The 22,810-nt window shown below is 34.1% G+C and overlaps 3 protein-coding genes across 3 annotated transcripts; 2 read left to right on the top strand and 1 right to left on the bottom strand.

Annotated features, from left to right (window-relative positions):
- The first annotated feature begins 563 nt into the window (after positions 1 to 563).
- On the top strand, positions 564 to 7,542 carry LOC140806557 (WD40 repeat-containing protein HOS15-like). Its single transcript, XM_073163105.1, has 14 exons — positions 564 to 733; positions 2,361 to 2,506; positions 2,592 to 2,961; positions 3,142 to 3,236; positions 3,372 to 3,418; positions 3,522 to 3,666; positions 3,839 to 3,902; positions 5,270 to 5,428; positions 5,543 to 5,664; positions 5,905 to 5,979; positions 6,147 to 6,200; positions 6,285 to 6,358; positions 6,790 to 6,864; positions 7,146 to 7,542. Exons 1-14 carry the CDS (start codon positions 673 to 675, stop codon positions 7,363 to 7,365), a joined length of 1,707 nt encoding a protein of 568 aa, XP_073019206.1. The 5' UTR covers positions 564 to 672; the 3' UTR covers positions 7,366 to 7,542.
- A 577-nt stretch (positions 7,543 to 8,119) lies between these two features.
- On the bottom strand, positions 8,120 to 10,697 carry LOC140806558 (putative cyclin-A3-1). Its single transcript, XM_073163106.1, has 7 exons — positions 10,094 to 10,697; positions 9,415 to 9,647; positions 9,169 to 9,321; positions 9,039 to 9,072; positions 8,788 to 8,937; positions 8,565 to 8,699; positions 8,120 to 8,467 (listed from the first exon to the last, which is right to left on the bottom strand). Exons 1-7 carry the CDS (start codon positions 10,445 to 10,447, stop codon positions 8,393 to 8,395), a joined length of 1,134 nt encoding a protein of 377 aa, XP_073019207.1. The 5' UTR covers positions 10,448 to 10,697; the 3' UTR covers positions 8,120 to 8,392.
- A 2,389-nt stretch (positions 10,698 to 13,086) lies between these two features.
- On the top strand, positions 13,087 to 15,849 carry LOC140807673 (metal transporter Nramp3.2-like). The gene is made up of 4 exons (XM_073164622.1): positions 13,087 to 13,717; positions 14,217 to 14,353; positions 14,458 to 15,110; positions 15,491 to 15,849. Exons 1-4 carry the CDS (start codon positions 13,125 to 13,127, stop codon positions 15,701 to 15,703), a joined length of 1,596 nt encoding a protein of 531 aa, XP_073020723.1. The 5' UTR covers positions 13,087 to 13,124; the 3' UTR covers positions 15,704 to 15,849.
- Positions 15,850 to 22,810: the final 6,961 nt, after the last annotated feature.

The following is a 22,810-nucleotide window of genomic DNA, read 5'->3' as shown; positions in this document are numbered from 1 at the left end:
TCTTAGGAAAACTATGACCATTTCAAATTATAATTATTACATTTTTCTAAAATAATTTACTAATCATTTATTTATTTGATTACTTATCTAACAAAAATAAGAACTACTCACAATAGTCAGAGAATATATTTTACTAACTAATTTATTAACCAGTAATACTATTACACATACTTGCTAGATAAAATGTATGAAATATCAAAATTAATTGTATTATATCTATATTAAAGTAATTAGGATATTTTGAAATATAAAATAACATATGGCAGACCTCATTATTAAAGAATTTTATCATGTTTATATTATGTAAATTATATACAGTTTTATATTATATATATTCATCGTATATTTATAAGATGATACTCATTTATTTGATATATAATTTTTTTTATGTTTGAATACATCCAATAGATATAAGTGTTAACACATCGATATTTGCATAAATCTGTACAATGAGTTACGAGATATCAAAACTATATATATTGTCTATTTACATAAATAATTTATTTTTTATTCTAGGTAAGGACATTTTAGTCATTTGATACTAGTAACTATATCTCCTAATTTGCCTCAGTGATTAGTGAGTGAAATCAATTCCGAAATCGCAAAGGCCCCTTTCCTCTCATTGCTCCCACCGGAGGAGAATTGTTTCATGCGGACGGTGAATTTGAGACAATGATATCCTTGACCTCGTCGGAGCTGAATTACCTCATCTTCCGTTACCTTAACGAATCAGGTTTTTTTTCCCTTTCTCTCCTTTTTACGTTTGTATATTTTGGGTCTCGTGGTTTAAATTTTTTCACCCAAATTTCTTGCTTTCTATTGTTTCAGTGGGGAAGGGAAGGGTACTGGGTTTTAGATTTTCGATTCACTTGTTTATTGACTTTCAATAAATGATGAAATCCGGTTTTAACTGTCAATTATGAATATAATGCGAGTAAGATTGGCCTTGTGTTTCCGCTCGAATTGAGAATTTTCCAATTTATTTTGACACAATACAAGTTTCAGAGTTTATATTGATTAAATTTTCCCAGCCCCGGAGAGTGAATTGTTTGGTATGCGCTTGTACTGCCATCCTCGCTAACTTTGGAGGTTTCAAGTTTCTCTGGCTGGAATTGATGCAAATGGGCATGACAGTTCCTTCTTGAAAAGATTGTGTTGTTGTCGTTATGGATTATTTAGAATTACTGCTCGCTCTTGCAAAATAAAGTAAATGATAGAAGAAAGCATCACCAGAATATTGTAGAAGAAAGCATCAACAGGATATTGTAGGGGACAAGATTTTGATTCACCCTTTTTAAAATAAACGACCATTGGAGTTCTAGATTTTGGTACAAGCTGTTCGATATGAATTCACAACTAGGGTTTGCAAATTTGAAACCATAATTTCAAAAACCACTTCTATTGTTCGTAAAATTGGTCTTGGGTGCCCTTTTGTTGCCTAATACCAGATCAGCTTGTATATGCATGTCTTGGTTATTAATTCCAGGCATATAATTTTTTTGATATTCGGCTAACACATTGGACTGTTAAAATATAGAACTATTGATTGTGTTGTCTCCCTTGTGCTCCTGCTTTTGGGACAAGCTTTTTGAACGGTTCTCATCTATCTAGTACCCCAAAAAGGTTGAATGAGAATGATTCTTTGTGATATATTATAAAGGTCACATCTTTATCTTGAAATATGCGGATAATTTTGTTTATTTGTAATCATCACTGTTAATTAGAACATTGGAGTTTTGGCAAGAGTTACAAAATAAAAGTAAAAGTGTTGTGCCCACTAAATATAAATAATCTTCTGTCAATTGTAGATTATTGATATTATTAATGCTTTGGGAGATTTGCTATATCGATCCTCCAAAAAACACCAATACTTGATCGTGATAGAGATCTATCCGATGTCATCATTTCCGAGCTTGCTGTGGTCCAAAAATTCAAGAATTGTTGGGGAAGGAAAGAAACAGAATAAATAGAAAGGAATTTGGCAACTCCGTTTCTTTTCCTTAATTATACAGGATCATATGCTTCTGTTACAAGGCCAAACAGAGTGATAATTAGGTCAATCAACCATATAGCATGTAGCTAGTGGTTGGAGATGCCCAGATGTATGCAACTTATAGACTTGGTTTATTGATCCAAGAAATGATAGTTGTGGTCTTACTTTAATGGAATCACACAACGCTCTTAAATGAGTTATGACATGCTTAACAGTTTTGGAAAATTGAAGGAGGCTAAATTCATTTCGTTTTGCCACCTAATGAAAATTTGAAGATATTCAGATTTTCACACCTTCCACCACTCAAGTTCTGATGGCACCAAATCCCTACGATTTGGTTATGTTTAATGCTTGCCCTATTTGTCAGGGTTTGCCCATTCTGCTTTTGCTTTAGGATATGAGGCAGGGATCAACAAGAGTACTATTGATGGAAATCTTGTTCCACCCGGTGCACTTGTTACATTTATTCAGAAAGGAATCCAATATCTTGAACTAGAAGCAAACTTTGGTAATGTAAGCATTCTTAATTGAGGTTAGTTAGCCTACTTTTTTTTTTACTTTTGAAAATGTTAACTGTTAGATAGTTGTTTCACCCCAGGATGATTTAGATACGGATGAAGATTTTCAGTTCCTAAACCCACTGGATCTTATAACCAAAGATGTACATGAACTTCAAAAGATCGTGAAAGAGAAGAAAGAAGCTAAGCGGAAAGAAAAGTCCAAGGGAAAGGAGAAAGACATAACTGAAAATGGGCGGGAGCATGGCCATGGAATTCCCATGGAAAAAGAAAAGGAGCTTGCTAAAGAAAAGGATAATGAAAAACAACAGAGGGAAAAAGAGAAGATAGAGAAAGAAAAGGAGAAAGCAACAGGTAAAGAGAAGGAAAAGCCATTGGAGGGTGCCAGTGTTGCAAATCCTTCTGGAGATGAGGTTAACGGCAGACTTGAGGGGAATGCAACTGATACAGGTAATATACCGTCAGATTTTGTTTTACTTGCTACATATGTGCTCATTTATGCTGAAGATGGCTCTGTAATCTTCTAGATAAACTGGAAAATCGCATGTTCATCTTGTAGTGCTTTTGTTCTTGCTATTCTTCATGATTTGTTTAAAAGACTTACTCTATTTGTTCATTGATGGTAAATAGGTCCAGAACCTATGGATATTTGCGCGAGTGTAGATTCCTTTTCCTCCGAAATATCAAGCAGTGATGTTACCGTTCTGCAAGGCCATACTTCTGAGGTTTGATCATATATCATAAATCTTCATCAATCATTGTTTGATTTTATGGCCTGCAGTTTATTGCAGAGGAATTGTGATGAACTATCTTGTTTTTTCCTTCGCAATGTGTTGCTAATGCACTTGTTTGTTTCACAGGTTTTTGCATGTGCATGGAACCCAGTTGGGCCATTTCTTGCTTCAGGGTGAGCAAAACACCAAGTATACTTATTTGATGAATAATTATGTATAGCTTCCTATGAATTCATTTCCTGTGAATCGAACCTTTATTATTATTCTTTTTTATAGGTCTGGAGATTCGACAGCTAGGATTTGGACCATTGATGGGCCATCTAGCTCTAATATGCAAAATGGGCCGCATAATGTTGTTCTGAGGCATTTCAAGGGTAGAACAAATGAGAAAAGCAAGGATGTGACCACACTTGATTGGAATGTGAGTTATTCCATTTTGTTGATACTTCTTAGTGTTTTCTCATTGTAAAAATTTCTAAAATTTGTTCCTTCCTTTGTATGATAACTCAGACAATCAGGGGACGGGCACATATATGTTTCTTGTTCTACATGATTATCAATGTTTCCTTCTACTTTGGCTTGTTTTTATATAGGTTGATGGTGCACTACTTGCTACTGGTTCATACGATGGTCAAGCAAGAATATGGAGTAGAGATGGTAAGCGTAATTTATATGGTTGATCTAAAATTTTCCCTCTGTAAAGCTTGTGATGTTCCGATTGAACTCGGTTACCTCTGGAAATGATAGGAGTTTTTGAATCACTCAAATCATAATCATAATTTAGGAGCATACTGGGCTTCAAATTTTTCGTTTGTGCTTCAAGATGTTAAAAAAGCACGCCCTTTATAAGTTGAAACTAGTTCAAATATTTCCCTCAGTTTTGCGATTACTAAGCACCTTTAGTTTAAGTATTTATGATGACTATGTGGTTCATGATGAATGTGGGAGAATCCATGGAGATCTGTAATTTTAGAATTATTTAGCATCTCAGTACGATTTCTTTACAGATTTTTTTAGCGTCTCAGTACGATTGCCTTACATATTTGAAGTAATAAAAGTTATTTTATGCTCTTAATCTATATATCTATAGCTTGAAGAGTATTTCAAGATTGATTGCTAATATAACAGGGACTACTTGAACAAAATAGTAATTAATGCAACAAATATGAAAGCCGAATAAAAGTTTGAAGAAAGAGAGATTTTGCCATAAAAGTTAGAATGGATTTTGACAGTTTGACTTGTAATGCTCTATATCCTGTCAGTTCAGTGGCAAAGCAACCTTAAAGATGAACAAAACTAGAATGTAGCTCTTCATGTTCAAATTGATAGGATAATGCCTTGAAACTGTGAGGTGCTTCTGCTACGTCGTGGATTGTTCAAGATGAATAAATTGGAGTTCATATCATGCTACCATTCTCTTTCCAGCTCATTTTTTTTACAAAATGTCCAAGATTTTGGACTTTTGACTTGACTCTGTCTTGTTAGTGAAAAGCCGGTGAATGATATTGAATCAGAGTCTGTAGTTTAAAATAAGTTGCTGGTGGTAAGCTGTTAACCTTTTCGTTGAAAATGATAATTCACTACATCTTTTGGGAAAGGTCTTGGATTCAACAAGGTCATAGCATCTCGATGCCCCACTCCTACCACCACCACAAGAAGAAAAAGGAAGGTGGTGGTGGTTAGCAACAAGATGGGAATGTTTTGCTATTTCTGAGGAAACTAAGAAGCCATACTGGTGGGTTTGAATTTCAGTGTCAAAGTGGGGAAGTAGGATAAAAGGCGCCTTCCCATTTTTCACTTGGGAAATTGGAAGACCATCAAACAATGATATGAGGCTATTTTGGGAGTGGAATTTTTTTTCTGCTATTTTCCAATTTCAACTTGAGTAAGCTACAAATCAAGAGTGCAACAACCAATTATTTCCTAGTTATATATATTCATCTAAAGTGCTGTTTACATTGTGAGTGCTTGGGTCCGTATTCATCTCTAAATATGCATAATGCGCTCACATGGTTTGTGTCTAGGGGAGTTGATCAGTACATTAAATAAACATAAAGGGCCGATTTTCTCCTTAAAGTGGAACAAGAAAGGGGATTATCTTCTCAGTGGAAGTGTTGATAAAACTGCAATTGTATGGGATGTCAAGACCGGAGAATGGAAACAACAGTTTGAGTTTCACTCAGGTTTTTAACTCTTCGTTCCTTCTTATTTTAAAGGTTTGCTTTATGCATGTCATTTTTTCTATATTTTGTGTCTTTGGTCACATCATACAGCTATTACATGTGTTTATGTTGCAGCTCCTGCCCTTGATGTTGATTGGCGAAACAACACTTCATTTGCAACCTGCTCCACTGATAGCATGATATATGTTTGCAAAGTTGGAGAGAACCGACCAATCAAAACTTTCTCTGGCCATCAGGTTTATTTCTGTTTCTACATTATTTCAATAATTTCCACGATAATGTACCAGAATTTGCACAAAATTTGTCATTTTCTGCCAGCTTTGTAGCTAATAATGCTAATCTGTAAACCTTATGTAAGTTGATATTTGTCTCAAAATATCTATGTGCCTCATAATTGAAGCTTTATTGTATGAAAAGAATGCATGCTTGAATACGTTTTACTTATTTTACTTTAATATTCTCATGTTCTATTTTAGGGTGAAGTGAATGCTATCAAGTGGGACCCCTCTGGCTCCCTACTGGCTTCGTGCTCTGATGATTCTACAGCAAAGGTCAGATGCACTATGTGTTTTAGTGTGATTATTTATGTACTGTTCCCTCACAATTGGCCAAAAAAGGACTGTAGAGACTGTATCTCACTGAGCACATTTTATTCATCTATTCATTCTCTCTTAATGCTAGCATACAATGGGGTGACAACTGGCTGATTATAATGCAGATATGGACCATGAAACAGGACTCCTGCTTGCTTGATCTGAAGGAACATGCCAAGGTATGACAAGAATCTCGTCCATCGTCTCCTTTGTTCTGCAATCTGTAAATCTGCTTTATGGACATGTACGTACTATTTTCACAGGAGATATACACTGTCCGATGGAGTCCAACAGGAGCTGGGACCAACCACCCTAATCGGCAACTGGTGCTAGCCAGGTGACTGTTCTTGCCTCTGACGATTGAGTGATTACACAATGTTATTTGATTGTGAGGTTGTATGGTTTATACAATATGAAGACTTTGCGAAACTAAAAGGAAAAAAGGGAGGAAGGTTAAAGGGTCACTTTAAGATGGGTATTCAGTAAGGCTGGAGGATAAATGATGGGACAAAGATTAGCAATGAATATGAATAAACTAAGACCATAATCTGCAGTCCTTGTTCAACCACGATCGCAGACCTCTTGATTGTATGGGATTGTTAGGTCATTTTCCCAGATTTCACCAAACACGATGGGCGATTTTTGTGCCATATCAAGCAATCTGCAAATTATGGCCAGTTCGTACATATTTTAATTAACTCAATACGCAGTTCACTTTTGTATTTTTTTTCTTATAGACTATTATCTTATACTCCCTTGCATCTGCAGTGCCTCCTTTGATTCAACGATAAAGCTTTGGGAAGTGGATGTTGGGCGTCTTCTCCACAACTTAAATGGCCACAGGTATGGCACCTAGATAAATTTTACATAAACCATGAAAATATGTCTAAATTTTACATAAAACCATTTAAGTGTTGTCTCGTGCTTATCATCTACTCACATTCGAACCACGACTTTGCTTTAATTCAGTTTGCTATGATAATTAAGACTTTGAACCTGATGAACTAAAAAACCCAAAAAGAGAACACACATTACAGAGCTCTTCTGGTGTTCTCGATTTCATTGAATATAGAGCTATTGTTCAATTCTTCTACTCACTCTAATGCCCACCAATCCAACTACAGGGATCCTGTTTATTCCGTTGCATTTAGCCCGAATGGCGAGTATTTGGCTAGTGGATCATTGGATAAATGCTTGCACATATGGTCTGTGAAGGAAGCCAAGATAGTGAAAACGTTCACTGGGAATGGAGGAATCTTTGAAGTTTGCTGGAACAAGGAGGGTGATAAGATTGCAGCCTGTTTCGCAAACAATGTGGTTTGTGTCTTGGATTTCCGAATGTAGAAATTAGAAGATTATTTTGCACTGTTTTAAGATGTATGTGATAGGTTTTGGTGACACTGACATTGATGTAGGCCGTTGGTCTAGGTTCTGTTCAATCTTTGATACCCTTTAGAATGTTGAAGAATATCGAACTAGTTTAGTTGCCTGCGAAATTCGTTTTGGGGTTGTAAATTTGTCTCTTCTCTCTCGCAGCCACTGGTCCCATATACAAGTCAAATGTGGATTTTCCAGCTAACCTGAACACTAGAAACTCCCCCATTCTAAGCCCTAGTTAAATTCTCGGCAAATTTTGACCAACCAAGAGCAAAGATGAAGTATTTTTTTAACTCATTTAATTGTTTCAGATTGTATAAAAATGATTTTGTATTATAAAAAATGATTGAGAAATATTATTGTATATACTTTTAGGAGTTGAAAGTTTTATAATTGTCACCCTAGATGTATTCGAATCCTTGTTAAATTTATTAAACTTTTGCAATAAAACTTGTCAATAATAGAGAAAGAGCATACGTAAGTATCAGATTATGATATATTCTCTATTACATGTCTGATTTATTAATGATATTTACTGCTATAAATTTTTCTTAATATGTTTTTCGATATATTGCTACTATAGTTAGTTACGCGATGACAGACAAGGATTTACTGGTGTTTGAACTTTGAAGGAATATATTGGAGCAATTTGAACTTTTTAAAAAAAAATAAAATAATCCAATTTTTAACAAATACATATCACTAATCTTGTTTTGGTTAACATTTGCTACATTAAAATTCAAAACATAAATCTAAGTGCGCATATATAGTCTGACTATTCGCTTAAAATCTACATAAGAATGAAAATTATGAAGTGATTACAACTAATGTAGGAAAATCTTCAAAAGTTGCCCATTTAAGTAATGGAGATAAGTAATCTAAAGTAACCCTATACCGAAGCCCAGAAAAATAACCAACCAAACTGGCAATCTTGAAAGTTTTTATGTACAATTTCCTGGATTTCGAGGGTTCAAAAATTCTATTTCTTCAAAGTTCAGATGACGTTGATGCCTTCAAAAAAGGACTCCGGTATCTCCAAAGGCGAAGATAATGTTGAGACACACTTGAACTGTTGCACAATGAAACGATTTTTCAAATACAATCCCAGGGTTAGAATAATATACATGAAAGCAGAACCCAGAAAACATGAGTGTTTAGTATTTAACCTTGTGTTGATTGTATTTCTCCCTCACTGCAACCAAAGAACCACCCTTTTTACTCAATTGCAAGTCATGAAGGATACTAACACATTCTTTCAAATCCATAGCCTTGTATCTCGAGTGACATTGCAGAGCCAAATTCTGTAGAAAATCAAACGACAGTTAAGGTCATTAGAAATGATCGCACAGACAAATAAGTAAAACCGATTCAAAACCTTTTGGAATTTACCCATGGATGTTGATTAGGTTGGAGCGTAAATCTTGCAAGGAATATGACAGAAGCAGCTATCAAAGAAGGCAAGAATTTAATACATTCGTAATCCAGCAAACTTAACTCCGCAAGGTAGTATCCTAAGAATTCCACTTGCAGACTGGAATCCTGCATAAGGCAGTGTAGAAGTAAGAATAATTAAATATCAACGATCGGAAAGTTAACAAAACACCTAGCATGTGGGGACTCAGATGTTAACGAAAATTTACCTTGTAATCTTCTTGAGCAATCCTGGTGAATCTTCTGAAACACCAATTACAGAAGGGAAAGAAATTTAGCCAAATGAATCAAGAAAATGTCTAAGAAAACTGGACGTGATAAACCTTAACAGACCTCTACCTGAGAAATGTCTTAACGTTAGGGTTGCCCATTTCAAATTTAAGGGATTTGAGTACATCGGCCTCCATCATCACGACATCTTGTTTGGTGTATGTGTTATCAGTTATATAACAAAAATCTTCCACGTGTGGAGGAGTAATCTCTTCGTATTTTCTATAAATCACCAGAGAATACAAAAACTTGTCAGCGAAACATGGACACTGGTATTCTAAAGAAAATATTCGGTGTCAATCATGAGGTTCTTACGAAGCTATGAGCATTGAAGAAACACCAAGAAGCTGAAGTTTTTGTCTGTTAATAGCATTGGTAGATAAGAATCTATCGATGTAGGAAACAGTTAGATACAACGAATCCGAAACAAGCTTGTACTCTTCTGCAACCTCCACCAACCAATCTATTAAAATCCCTCTCATGTTTGCCGTAATATCCTTCTGAATCTTTTCCAAGTAATCTGCAAGTGGCCTTCTCTCGGCCTCCATCTAGATAAAAAAAAACACCAATCCAATTTAATATCCCAAACTACAAATTTCAGGTGATATGTGAAGAATCAACACAAGCAATCAATATGAGATCCAACAGCCAACTTTTATAGCTACAACTGCGATATTTTAAGGGCACTCATCTGCAACAATTAAAGCAAAGTTCAACTTTATCAAAATTAAAAACAAATATAATCAACAGCACCATTTAAGCAGAAAAGGAAAGCTAAAGGCCTAAAACCCACTTCTCCACATTTAGGCTTAGCACATTCGTTCACTTTTAGACTCAAATAACCTCATCATCAAATCAAACCCAATACATTTATCAATTAAGATAAACTTAAATAACTCAAATTAGCTGCAATTGCATTCAACAAAACAAGGAACTGTAGTCACTAAATCCCAAATAAAAAGAAAACACAGTAATAAATCTAAATCAGGCTCACCTCCATATTATGAAGATAACCATATATATCAGAAACATAGGCTCCACACATCTGCGGGTCATCAGATCCAGCAACCACATCAATCCAATAATCATAATCTTCCTTCACATCTAAAGTGTCCTTCGAACCCGATTTACTATTATTCGCATCCCTTTTAGGCTTAACTTCCTTCTTTTTCTTTGCATCGTCGCACTTCATTTTTTTCTCCAAACCCACACCGTGTGAAGACGCAACATTCTGAATCTCACCCAAAACAACCCTCTTCTTCTTGTTATGCTCCTGCGCAGACTCCGTCGCCGCTCGCTTCTTAGCCGCCAAGCGCGTGACCCTGACGCAGTTTTCTTGGTCGGCCATTTTAATTTAAGAATTTAAGAATCCTTAAAAATGGGGGATTCAAGAAAATGGCTGTGACAGTGAGCAAGTTGAGCTCAAGGGTTTCAGTATATAAGCTTCAATTAGAACCGCTCTTCGATAGGGTTTTGAAAAATATTAAAGTGAGCGCGGTTCGAAACGAAACTGAAAAAGGAGCTTTGATTTGATTTGATTTTCAGACTGTGCAAAAAGTTTTGAAATTGGAGCATTTGGAAATGAGTTTCCCTCCCGGTTCACATTTCAATTCACAAACGGTTCTTTTGGTAAGCTTAATCTCATTTATATTAAAATTAAAATATGATGTTTTCTAAAAGATGTTAATTTTTTTCATTTATTGGCGTCATGATTTATGCTTTCTTTTTATTATTTTTTTTGAAAGAAATTTCATCAAACATGTAAAAAACTACAACCCTCGTCTAATTAATGTTTAATCAAGCAATGCGGAATCTCAAAATAAGTAGAAGGACTAGCATATAAATGAGCCGCTCGGGCCAGGGCATGAGCTTCTTCATTTGCTTGTCTGTAAACAAACTGAACCGAGAGCGATGTTCCTTGATTTAAAAGAGATTTGGGCGGTACTTATGGAGTGTTAGCAACATTTTTTGGTTTTAAATTTCTAGATTATGAACATGTGAGTAACGTTTTGAAAATAAAAAATGTGTAGTGTTTAATAATAAGTTATTCTATCCAAAATCATTTTTTAACATATTTTTAGATTTCAATTAAATTAAGCAAAAACTAGAGAGAAAAAAATAATAAAAAGTTAAGAATCACTTTTTATAGTATCACTCCATGCATTTTACAAACTTGTAAATTATGAATTGGGAATAAGTACTGAAATAATTACTATCTAATATAATTTTAAGGAATTTTTTTTTTTGAAACAAATTTTAAGTTAAGTAATTGTTGGGTGGTCGGAATGGGTTGTATTACATAACTATATGCGTATATTTTAACATATTTTCAACAAGAAAGTTATACATGGATGACTCGTTGGTTAAAACAAATGGATCGTGTGTTGAGTTTGATCATTAATTATCCTACAGTATTGTATTTCAACATTTTATAGATTATTAGGAGAACCAAAATGAAATTAACGTGGTCCGTATTATGAAATAAATTTTCTAAAAAATATTTTAAAAAAATAAAAAGTTTTTCTTAATTTCTTAACTTGTCATATACTTTCATTTATCATGCTATTTTTCTCTCAACGTAGAGTAGGTATGAAAATTGCCCCCAAAGAATTCTTCAACGTGCCATGTGTAGCGATGCTATATCGACATCAATTACTCTGTACCGATGCTTCACTCTATAAATAAGGCCTTACTTTCCTTAATTTCTTTAACCAATTATATTTGTGATCCTAATTGGTCTGTCTACCATGTTAGAATCTTCCCCTTTAAGCTTGATCACAGACAAAGAAGCCTTGATTTCATTGAAGTCCAGTGTTCCAAATCCTCTTATCAACTCCGGGACAAAATCTGCCGCCTTGTAACTGGAGCAGAGTTTCTTGTAATAAACTGGCCCAACGTGTTATTGATCTTTAACTTTCCGGCCATCGTTTTTAAGGTCGCTTGAGTTGCAAAACAACCAGCTGACAGGAAAACTTCCTGATCAGCTGAGCAACCTATTTTGCCTTCGAACTTTGAACGCGAGTTTCAGCAGTTTGGATGGCGTCATACCTTCAAATTTAGGCCAGTGCAGAGAGCTAAGAGTTGTAGATTTAATGCAAAATCAGATTTCAGGGAAAATTCCTGAAGATCTCAGCACACTCATGCAGCTACAAGTCTGAATCTTGCAAGAAACCAGCTTTCGGGTGATCGTCCATCATCCTTAGCAAACATTTCATCTTGCGTATTTGAACTTAGGCACTAATAGATTAAGCGGCCCGATACCTAGTGATTTGTCCCGTATTATCAACTTGACGGTTCTTGATCTCACCATTAACATTTAACAATATCTCTGGCACTGTTCTCCCTCCATATACATCTCTTCTTCTCTTGTATATTTGGCTTTTGGATTGACATTGCCAAACCTATTAGGATTCAACTTTTGCATCAATAAATTCACAGGGACCATTCCTTGGTCCTTGTGCCTGCAGAACCTCGCAAACATACAGATCATTCGTATGGTCAATAACCGTTTGCATGGGGGGACTATACCTCCTGGACTAGGAAACCTCCCAAAACTTGGAATGTACAACATAGGCTTCAATAACATTGTAAAATCTAACAAAGAGGGATCTGGTTTTCTTGAATTATTATCTAATAGCACCCAGCTGAACTTCCTTGCCTTTGATACAAATCCTCTTGAGGGTGTGATTCCCACGGACACGTCCGTAGGTAACCTTTCAAAGGTACTAACAAAGTTGATGAACAATGATGTTTCCGGAGAAATCCCACAAGTGATATATGGGGCAATTGAAGGAGTTGAGAATAAAATAAAAATGTAATGTGAAAATAATTAATTTGTAAAAAATCACATAAAATATTATTCTTAATTTTAAAATGTAAAATTTAAAAAAATGGCTAGCTCGTTGTGCTTAGCAGTTAGCTCCCCTAAAAAAAGCCAATGTCATAGATTTCCATTAAAATTCTCACACTTTGACACCGCACTTGGGAGCAAAATAACAATACAATATTCCCATGCAAATCATCCAATGACCTCTTCTTCTTCTTCTTCCACCACCCTCCACCACCACCACCGTCATGCAGAACACCACGACTCCAACCCCCTATTGCCGCCGTCAACCCCATCAACACCACACTCGCCAGCCCACGTCGACGAATCACAAGAAAACACCCTCTTACACGCCATCGAAATCGAGCCGCCGCTCGATGAGTCTCCCGGCACATCCGTGCCTCCCTTTTCTTGGAAGAAGCTTTGGAAATTCACGGGTCCCGGGTTCTTGATGAGCGTCGCGTTTCTTGATCCGGGGAATTTGGAGGGTGATCTCCAGGCCGGCGCGATCGCGGGATATTCGTTGCTATGGCTGCTGTTTTGGGCAACTGTTATGGGGCTGTTGATACAGTTACTGTCGTTGAGACTGGGGGTCGCGACAGGGCGGCATCTGGCCGAGATATGTCGGGATGAGTACCCTTTCTGGGCGGGCCTGATGCTGTGGTTCATGGCTGAGGTGGCTTTGATCGGGGCGGATATCCAGGAGGTGATCGGCAGTGCGATTGCTATAAGGATACTTAGCAAAGGACTGTTCCCTCTTTGGGCAGGTGTTCTCATTACTGCCTGCGATTGGTAAGTTTTTTTTCCTGAATTAATTCATTGCTGTTTTTATTGTCATTATCTCCTTGATTAATAAATTAGATGAAATAACACAATAATTTAGTTTCTTTCTTGAATATAATATATATCGAACCTATATCAAAATATTTTGGGAGTCCAAGGTTGAACATATTGACCATAGTTGCACGTTTAATACGGTAATACATATTTATGCATGAGAAAGTGAGATAAGATATAACTAGGTGGTTGGTATATTCAAAGAAAATGAGCGCAGAACTGAAACAACTGAATTTTGTATAGAGGCCAGTGATGAATATATATATATAGACTATAAAATAGCCTTGCGAAGTTGGTTTAATGCATTTATGGTCCCTTTTATTTCAAACTGATTATAAAATCAAAGAAATCATCATTACTTCAAAAGGTTTATATGTAATACCACCACTTTGAAGATTCAAAATTCAGCTTTTTTCTTCTTTATATCTAATGGATGCGGTACTGTCATGTACAGTTTCATCTTCCTTCTTCTGGAAAACTATGGATTCAGGAAGCTTGAAGCCTTTTTTGCTGTGCTTATCTCAAGCATGGCGTTCTCGTTTGCCTGGATGTTCGTTAACACAAAACCAAGTGGCCACGAACTTATAGAAGGTACTGGTTTCACTTCCACTCTTCCATGTATCTCAATTTTCTTGTAAATTTTTCTTCATTGTACTTGTTCGAATAACGCATTTCTAACTAATGACCCGTTGTAGGAATTTTGATACCTAGGCTTGGCTCCAAGACAGTTCAACAAGCCGTTGGAATCATCGGTTGCGTCATAACACCTTACAATGTTTTCCTATATTCAGCTTTAGTACAGTCTAGAAAGATTGACTTGAAAAAGAAAGGGAGAGTTCAAGAAGCCCTCAACTACTACACATACGAGTCCTTTACAGCAGTATTTGTCTCGTTTATCATAAACTTGTTAGTCACAACAGTTTTTGCAAAGGGATTCTATGGTACCTCACAAGCTAGGACGATAGGTTTGGTAAATGCTGGAGAATACCTTCAAGAAAGATACGGAAGCAGCAAGTTTCCGATTCTTTACATTTGGGGCGTCGGTCTTCTCGCAGCCGGACAAAGCAGCACCATTACGGGGACATATGCTGGACAGTTTATTATGGGTGGTTTTCTGAATCTGCAGCTGAAAAGATGGCTAAGATCATTGATCACCAGAAGTTGTGCCATTTTGCCGACTATTATTGTGGCTATTGTTTTTAATCGCTCGGAGGAGTTGCTCGATGTTTTAAATGAATGGCTTAATGTGCTTCAGGCCATGCAAATACCATTTGCAGTTATACCTCTTGTCCACTTGGTGTCAAACGAACAGATTATGGGTGGGTTCAAGATTGGAACTGTTTTGGAGGTATGCTTTCTGGTTAATATTATTGCCATCAATTACAAAAATTTGACGATTCTGGTCATGGTCGAGTCAAGCTCAAGCAACATCATGCTCGAACTTGCATTCAAATTCTACTCAAGGGCATATATTATAATGACTCGTGCTAAGTTTGTTAAAACAAAAAACTACATTCATCTCTGTTATTTATGGCTGTTTATGCGGGACAAGTACAACAATCAAAACACTGCACTTATCTTGTCGTACCATTTAAAAGGCTATCTGAATTGCATGTTAGATTTTGGTAGAACGACAGATTTAGATCCTATAGAATTAGCTGAAACCACTCATTTATCATATACGAATGAAGCAAACTGATTTTTCCCAGTAATATCTTGTTTTTTCAGAGGACAGCTTGGGGTGTGTCTACGCTGGTAATAGCAATAAATGGATACATTTTGGTGGATTTTTTCATGTCAGAGGTTCATGGATTGTTGTTTGGTATTATAGTGTGCTTGGGGGCATCCTCGTACGCAGCATTTATCGTGTATCTTGTATTCCGCGGCACCAACCTCGTTTCCTGCTTCGGTTCCCATGCATTTGCTTACACTAGAACTTAGGAACCATATTCAAAATCAACGAAGAATTGTGAGTTAATTACACCATAAATACATGTAGCTGGGATCGATTTTAATGAGATTTAGATAAAATAGACATGATATACTTTTTTGCCATGTATCTACAACTCATTACTATACTTTGTACATGGAAGTGGAAAGTTATACTATTGTTTCCATTTTTTGCTAACATATGATTTTTTTTTTAGTAATTGAACGATAATAGCATATATCTTAACCGATTTAACAGATGAAAATTTAAATTCTTGGACTTATTTGTGGACGAATATCAATATATCAAGATATATAATTTCAATTAATTACTCGAATCAAATTATTTTATACAAATCATACAATCGATCACAACCTAAAAAGAGTTTTTGAATTTTTTACATAAAATCGTGACGGAGTTTTCAAAGTTTTTACATATCTCGTAGGTGTTGATGAATGAATATCGTACGATCGATCAGTATATTGGTCCAATATTTACTTTGGCGCAAAATCGATTTTCAAGAATCTTCACCAAATCAACTCCCCTTTTATTGCATGTCTTCTCCTTTTTTTTAAAAAAAATAAAATAAATATACCAAATATTTCAACGGGTAGAACTTTCGATTATCTTTAAATTAATAAGATTTTTGGATCATAAATGGTAAAAAATTTTCAGTGTATGATCGATTTAGCTCGATTTAGATTAAATTTTCAGTACAAATCAGAATATTCATGCTAAACGATCGAGATCGGTCAACTATCTATAAACAAACACTGAAAAATAGTAATAATTATTTTAGAACAATAATTAATTGTCTAAAATCCACATACCAATCGATCAATAACAACAGTTAAATTGTGTTACGATATAAACATATTCGAATTAAATTGTTATAAGTTATTCTAATTTTTTTTAAAGAGACAGTTGCTTAATTGAATCGATAATTGATGTATATTACACGAGTAAGATTTGTATGTTTGACTGAAATTAATTGTAGATTGATGCAATAACTGAATGGGCTAGCTATAATATGATGATATATTACTGTAATATAAAATCGCGCTACACAAATATATAATAAAAGTTAAATTGTTGGAGAATATAAAATAATTTTTTTTTCCCATCTTCAGAATAAATCTTAAAAATCTGTTATATATCAATGTTTTATCTAGTTATTTTCATGGTAAAAATAAATTTTCCATCAAATGACAAAAAATGGTTGTTTTTTGGGTCTCGAACCTTTTCAAGTAACTTTATTTATATCTTAAAAATTAATTATTTAGGGAAATTAAATTTTTCCAACTAATTTGTCAAATTTTGTTTTTGATGCACTAAATTTTAGTTTATGACTGATTATTAACATGATGGTAGACGCATCAATAAGTTATCATATTATGTCAGCACTACGGTCAAATAAAATTTTAAAAAATAAAAATCAAAGTTAATCGAAAAATCTAAAAAATACATCTAACTTTGAATAATTAATGAATCAAAATACAAAATAAAACAAATTAAATAAAAATAAAAAATAAATTAAATTTAGGGTTAAAAAGAGCTACTTTCCCATTTAAATATCTGGTCAATTTTTTTAGATAAATACCGAGTCTACTGTTTTTCTACGTTTTATTAAATAAAACCCCCTAATAAAACCCTTCCTAATTATGAGTATCACATAGATACGCTTGGGTTCGTTGAGGAGATAGAGCGCAAAATCCCTCAAAACCTTTATCCTCCGCCGTCTCAGCCGTCGGAACATCATCTTCTCCACCCATACTTGCACTCCCATTTCCCAGAAACTCACACACAGAATCCTTTGATCACAAATTCCGATATTGCAATCGAATCAGCCTTTTCAAACCTGACCGTCTCCCCAGATTTTCGATCTCCTGGTCAAATGATGTCGTCTGTTGGCCCTCTGGCTACCCATAATGGCGTTTCATCGGCTAACTCTTTTCCTTTAACGATGTTTTTCGGAGAAAATCAACAGCTTGCATTCCGGGCTTGGGCTCACAGTAGTAACAATGGTGGGACCAATGGGTCTTCATTTCTTGGGGCCTGCCAAGATCTCCTTGTGGGCCCGCAAAGAACAGGTTTTTATGGTAGTGGCCTGTTCTTTGATGCAGGTGACCATCCGCTAAAATCGATGTATCATGACAGACGACATTTTCCTGATGCTGCTTCTCACAGTTATGAGTTCTGTTACTTGCATGGCAAGCAACAATTGTCAAGAAAAGCCGATTTCGGTTTGCCATTTTCACCCTCTCCAGAACAAGGCAATTTTTCATTACCCGGTAGTTTTGACGATCATAAATTAAATAACTTTTGTAGTCCCAGATCTAGTGTGTACAATAAAAAAAATTTGAACCAAAGGCAGCAACAATGGACTCTGGAAAACTCGAGAGGTAAAATTATCCCATTAGCAAGAGATCAGATATGGAGTGATATTTTGAAGTTGAAATTGGAGGGGATGAATGAGCGAGAAATTGAGACTGTTCTATCTAAAGTAATGGAATTTTTATATGAGCTGATGAAAAATCAGTCTTAAGTCAAATTTTTGAGAAACTTTTTGTGTTTTGCAATGAAGAACAAAGGACTAGGATCATTTTGGCCCTCACAGAGTTCCCGTCTAAGCTCGTCAATGTTTGCGTCAACTCATACGTGTATTAACCCGTTTTTGAACTTTTAAGTTTTTACGGATGCTATTGTCGTGTATATTTTTATATGGAGTGCGGTTGGTTCTTCAGGGCTAAAGCAATGAACACGATATTAGAGAAGCTAACCGAGCCGCAGCAAATTTCGTTGCTAATGTCTGCTCTGAGCCCTGCTGCTATTGCTTTGGCTAATGACCCCAGTGGCCAGCATGTCATGATCATATATTGTGTAAAACACTTCTCTGGAGAATATAATGAGGTGATAAACAATATAATCATTTTTATGTAATTTTTTATGAATAATCATACAATATAATCATTTTTATGTAAAATGTGTAATTAAATAATGTTTAAGCACAAAATATAATATCATCTAGATAATGTGTAATTAATAAAGATTCATCATCATATTAATGTTATTCTAATGAAAAAAATTAATGTTATAAAATAATAAATTAATAATAGGAAAAAAATTGATTTTTTAAATCACAAAATCTCAAATCTTATAAAAAAAAGTATGATAAATAATAAATATGCAATGCCTAACCTAAAATCTAAATATTCTGACTTCCCGCGGCGGGGGCCAGCGGCATGTGTGGACTATGGTGTTGAGAGTTGAGAGCGAAAACATAAAATAAAATAAAGAAAGAGGTGTGTTAGGGTTTTAATATTTAAAATTAGTTGACTTTGACTTGGTTTTTAAAATTGTTGACTAAGTTTTAAAAATTGTTGACTAGGTTTTTAAAATTGTTGACTACTGCCTCGCCCGCCTGCTCGCCGCCTCGCCCGCCTCGACTGCCTGCTCGCCACCTCGACCCGCCTACTCGCCGCTTCGACCTGCCTCGACACCCGCTTCATGCATAGACGGTGCGGTCGAGGGCCGCCTACCGCCTAGGCGGCCGCCTCGACCGCCATTTAGAACACTGTGTATTAATAAGCAAATACTCTGCCTTTCTAAGATGAGTTTAGCAAATTTCACCTGTTGATTGGACAATCCTTAGTTAAAGTCATTGATTGGTGCTTTCATTTCTCATATAATGTCAATAGACTATGGGTGTGTTTGGTTGGTGTGATAGGATAAGTGAATGATTAATAATTAGAGTGATTAAAAAATGAGATATATAGATTAAGGCATTGTTTGTTACATGTGATAAGGGAGGGATTGATAAATAATTCTCCTTATCCCATGTTTGGTACATTTATAAAAAGCTCATGATAATATCATGGGCCCTTGATAAATAATTTTTTAGAAGGATAAAATATCACTTCTATTAGGTGTGATAATTTTTATTTAAGGATAAAATACACTACAAATGACTTAATTACCCTCAATTTATAAATGATTTTTATAAATCTATGCTAGAGGTAGAAATTAAAATCAAATAAATATTTTTATATATTATATAATATGATAATTATATAAATGAATTCGAGATAATTATATAAATAATTTTTATAAATCTCAATAAAATTATTAGCATCACTCGATTAACATTAAAAATTGATATTTGACTTGACTCACAAAATCAAGGGCTCAATTATCATATTATATAATATATAAAATTAGGTAAAAATAAATAAATCATACAAGCACTATCGGCGCATGAACAAATAAAAAATATGAACTCAAGCAACAACTTTGAAATTATAAAATTTATTATGATAAGGTTAATTTTGTCATTATAATCTAATATATAAATTTAATCACTCTTATTAAAATCATACCAAACATTAAATATAATATCCTACATTTTATTTATCCTTAACTTATCCTTATATTATATATCACATGCTTATCCTATCATATGTACCAAACTATGCCTAATAGTATGGGAGATAAATAACATGGTGTTTGGTATAATTTTAAAATGATGGATTAATTTTGTAAATTTTATTGCAATGACCAAAATGCCCCAAATGCTAATTAAATATATATTCTTAAAATAATTGGATAGCTAATTAAATATTTGTAATTATAATTTACGTTTATTAAAATTAATTTAAATATATTATTAGAAATAAATATGTGAATATACAATTACTTTAATAATTAAAATAGTAATAATATTTTGAATGTTAATGTTAAATAAAGTTTAGTAATAATTATAATATTATTGTTTTTTTAAAATAATTATAAATATTTTTAAAATAATTTGATAGATAATTAAATATTTATAATTATAATTTACATTTATTAAAATTAATTTATGGTGTGAGTAGGGTTTTAAATAAGAGAAAGAGAAAAAGGTCATTTGTGGTGTGATGATAATTTATCCCACTTAATTTATTATATTAATAATCAAACAATTAAACATAAAATTAGATTTTAAACCAAGTCAAAAGGATTAATAATATATCTTAAAAGTTGAACCAAACATTAGATAAAAGTGTGATTATTTATTTATCATTGGTTAATCACACCAACCAAACACACTCTATAAGAATGGACGATAGACGTGTCTTTAAAACTTATATCGATATGTGGTGAATATTGATGGTGCTCAATCATGGAGTCGCTTTTGTTTTTTAAAGTATTCATTGGCATATTCAGATTATTATATGTGATTCATTTACTAGCCATAGTATAGCTTAATTTGTTTTGGAATTTCCTACAATCTGTCACGCCTTCAAACTTCACTTGCAAAAATTTGGTGATTATGAATTATTTGATTTTATGGATGACAATATCGATTTTGGTGATTATTTAACTTTGTTTCTTTTTAGTTTCATGAAAATGATTGTCCGTTGAAAGTAAAGTACCTTACAAATCCTTGTTTTATTGCTTTCCTAGCCTTTGTGACATCTCAAATATCTTGCTTAAAGGTAGCAAACAACTATCATGGTTCTGATTTTCATCTTAATGAAACTATAAAATTTATTGTGAGATTTCTCTAATGCATTTCAAATGGAGCATGGCCAGTCCGTAATACCTTTTTCAATCCACAAATTAAATACTTGATAAAAACTGTTGAAGGAAAGCATGGCTGTCATGCTTCGCAGCCCATTGGATGTGATAGTCTGAATCCGTTACTAGTGACCCGAGACTAGATTTTTGTGGGTAAAAGTGAAATTTATATTTTTAATATTACGGAAATATTTTTCAACTTATAATTTATTCATTTCTGTTACACCATCGGGCATGCATGATTGTGAATTGTATCTTAGGATATTAATTTGATGGTCACTTTTGTAAAAGTTTAAAATTGGAAGATGTTAGAATCGTGTGAGACATGATAATATTTTTTAGTTTTCTTGCGACTTGTCCCACACAATAGTATGAATATCTTTTTGAATGGATATTTCACTGACTTAGGAGCAATAATATTGACAAATTTTTATACCATTATAGGTGTTATCTTATTAATGCCGAACATATGGAATTGAAAATCTTCGTATCATCAACTTGTGTATATGTTCTTATGTATTGTATTTACACTTTCATTTGTGAATAAATTTTACACATTAATTAAAAAAGTCCAATTTATATATAGTTTTTCAAGTTTATGATTATTTTAACAAGTACACTAATTAATCAATTAGTAAATTTAAAACAATTTCATATTCCTCCCACAGAGACTAGTGATTTAGTTATTATCATTGTGAGCTACACACGTATCAAAATAAAGAGTGGGTCTTATATGAGACCGTTTCACGGATCTTAATCTGTGAGACGGATCAACCCTACCCATATTCAAAATAAAAAGTAATACTCTTAGCATAAAAAGTAATACTTTTTCATGGATGACCCAAATAAAAGATGTGTCTCACAAATACGATCCGTGAGACCGTCTCACACAAGTTTTTGCCCAAAATAAAAGATAATTTGAATTGATTCGATTTGCCGGTTCATGTAATTTGAAATATATATAGCCTCAATCAAATAATGTTTTTTATTTATGAAATTTCCTTTCAATTCCTTTGCAAACCAACCTACATTCATCTTTAGCAAAAAGATAATTAGACGTAAAGCCATTCAGTGGACAACAAGCTTCCGCCCACGATTATTGAGCTAACAAACAAATTTTTTTTGTCTTTCAAAATAATAAGTTCTTGGAATACGATAAGAGTATATTTGTGTTCTTTTTCCTTACATAACCCATATACCCATGTTTCCGCACTAGATAAATTTATTGTGACAGTTATATAATTTGACTATACAATTTAATAATTTCTCAAGTACCGTAATTTTGTCATAGCTATTTAATTTCCATCATTAAATTAGAAGCATTTGGTGAAACAAATTTGCAAATTATCCACCGCCATTTGCGCCACCACAGTCACGACAATCATAATCTTTGATTGACCTTTGCTCCTTTATGCATATATGTACATAGGACGATCTTGATATTTTCCCGGCCACATGGCATATTGTTACATAATTATAGAGTGCATTCATTCTCGTGTTTCATATATTATTGATATTGATCGTCTCATTGATCAATTTTGATATATTCATCCAAAATAAAA

Source organism: Primulina eburnea, chromosome 12 (assembly GCF_022965805.1).
Source record: "Primulina eburnea isolate SZY01 chromosome 12, ASM2296580v1, whole genome shotgun sequence".
In the NCBI taxonomy this organism is placed as follows: Eukaryota; Viridiplantae; Streptophyta; class Magnoliopsida; order Lamiales; family Gesneriaceae; genus Primulina; species Primulina eburnea.
Note: the sequence above shows the minus strand (reverse complement) of the source record. Positions and strands in the feature narration are given on the sequence as shown.

What these genes read in the sequence shown, in the direction of transcription:
- LOC140806557 (XM_073163105.1), top strand. Translation starts at nt 673, where the DNA reads ATGATATCCTTGACCTCGTCGGAGCTGAATTACCTCATCTTCCGTTAC. An exon ending in AAACTTTCTCTGGCCATCAG is followed by an intron (nt 5,665 to 5,904) that starts GTTTATTTCTGT and finishes GTTCTATTTTAG; the next exon opens with GGTGAAGTGAATGCTATCAA. An exon ending in ATCTGAAGGAACATGCCAAG is followed by an intron (nt 6,201 to 6,284) that starts GTATGACAAGAA and finishes CTATTTTCACAG; the next exon opens with GAGATATACACTGTCCGATG.
- LOC140806558 (XM_073163106.1), bottom strand. Translation starts at nt 10,447, where the DNA reads ATGGCCGACCAAGAAAACTGCGTCAGGGTCACGCGCTTGGCGGCTAAG. An exon ending in GTTATCTTCATAATATGGAG is followed by an intron (nt 9,648 to 10,093) that starts GTGAGCCTGATT and finishes TTTTTTATCTAG; the next exon opens with ATGGAGGCCGAGAGAAGGCC. An exon ending in TTGCTCAAGAAGATTACAAG is followed by an intron (nt 8,938 to 9,038) that starts GTAAATTTTCGT and finishes TGCCTTATGCAG; the next exon opens with GATTCCAGTCTGCAAGTGGA.
- LOC140807673 (XM_073164622.1), top strand. Translation starts at nt 13,125, where the DNA reads ATGACCTCTTCTTCTTCTTCTTCCACCACCCTCCACCACCACCACCGT. An exon ending in CTCATTACTGCCTGCGATTG is followed by an intron (nt 13,718 to 14,216) that starts GTAAGTTTTTTT and finishes TGTCATGTACAG; the next exon opens with TTTCATCTTCCTTCTTCTGG. An exon ending in AGATTGGAACTGTTTTGGAG is followed by an intron (nt 15,111 to 15,490) that starts GTATGCTTTCTG and finishes TTGTTTTTTCAG; the next exon opens with AGGACAGCTTGGGGTGTGTC.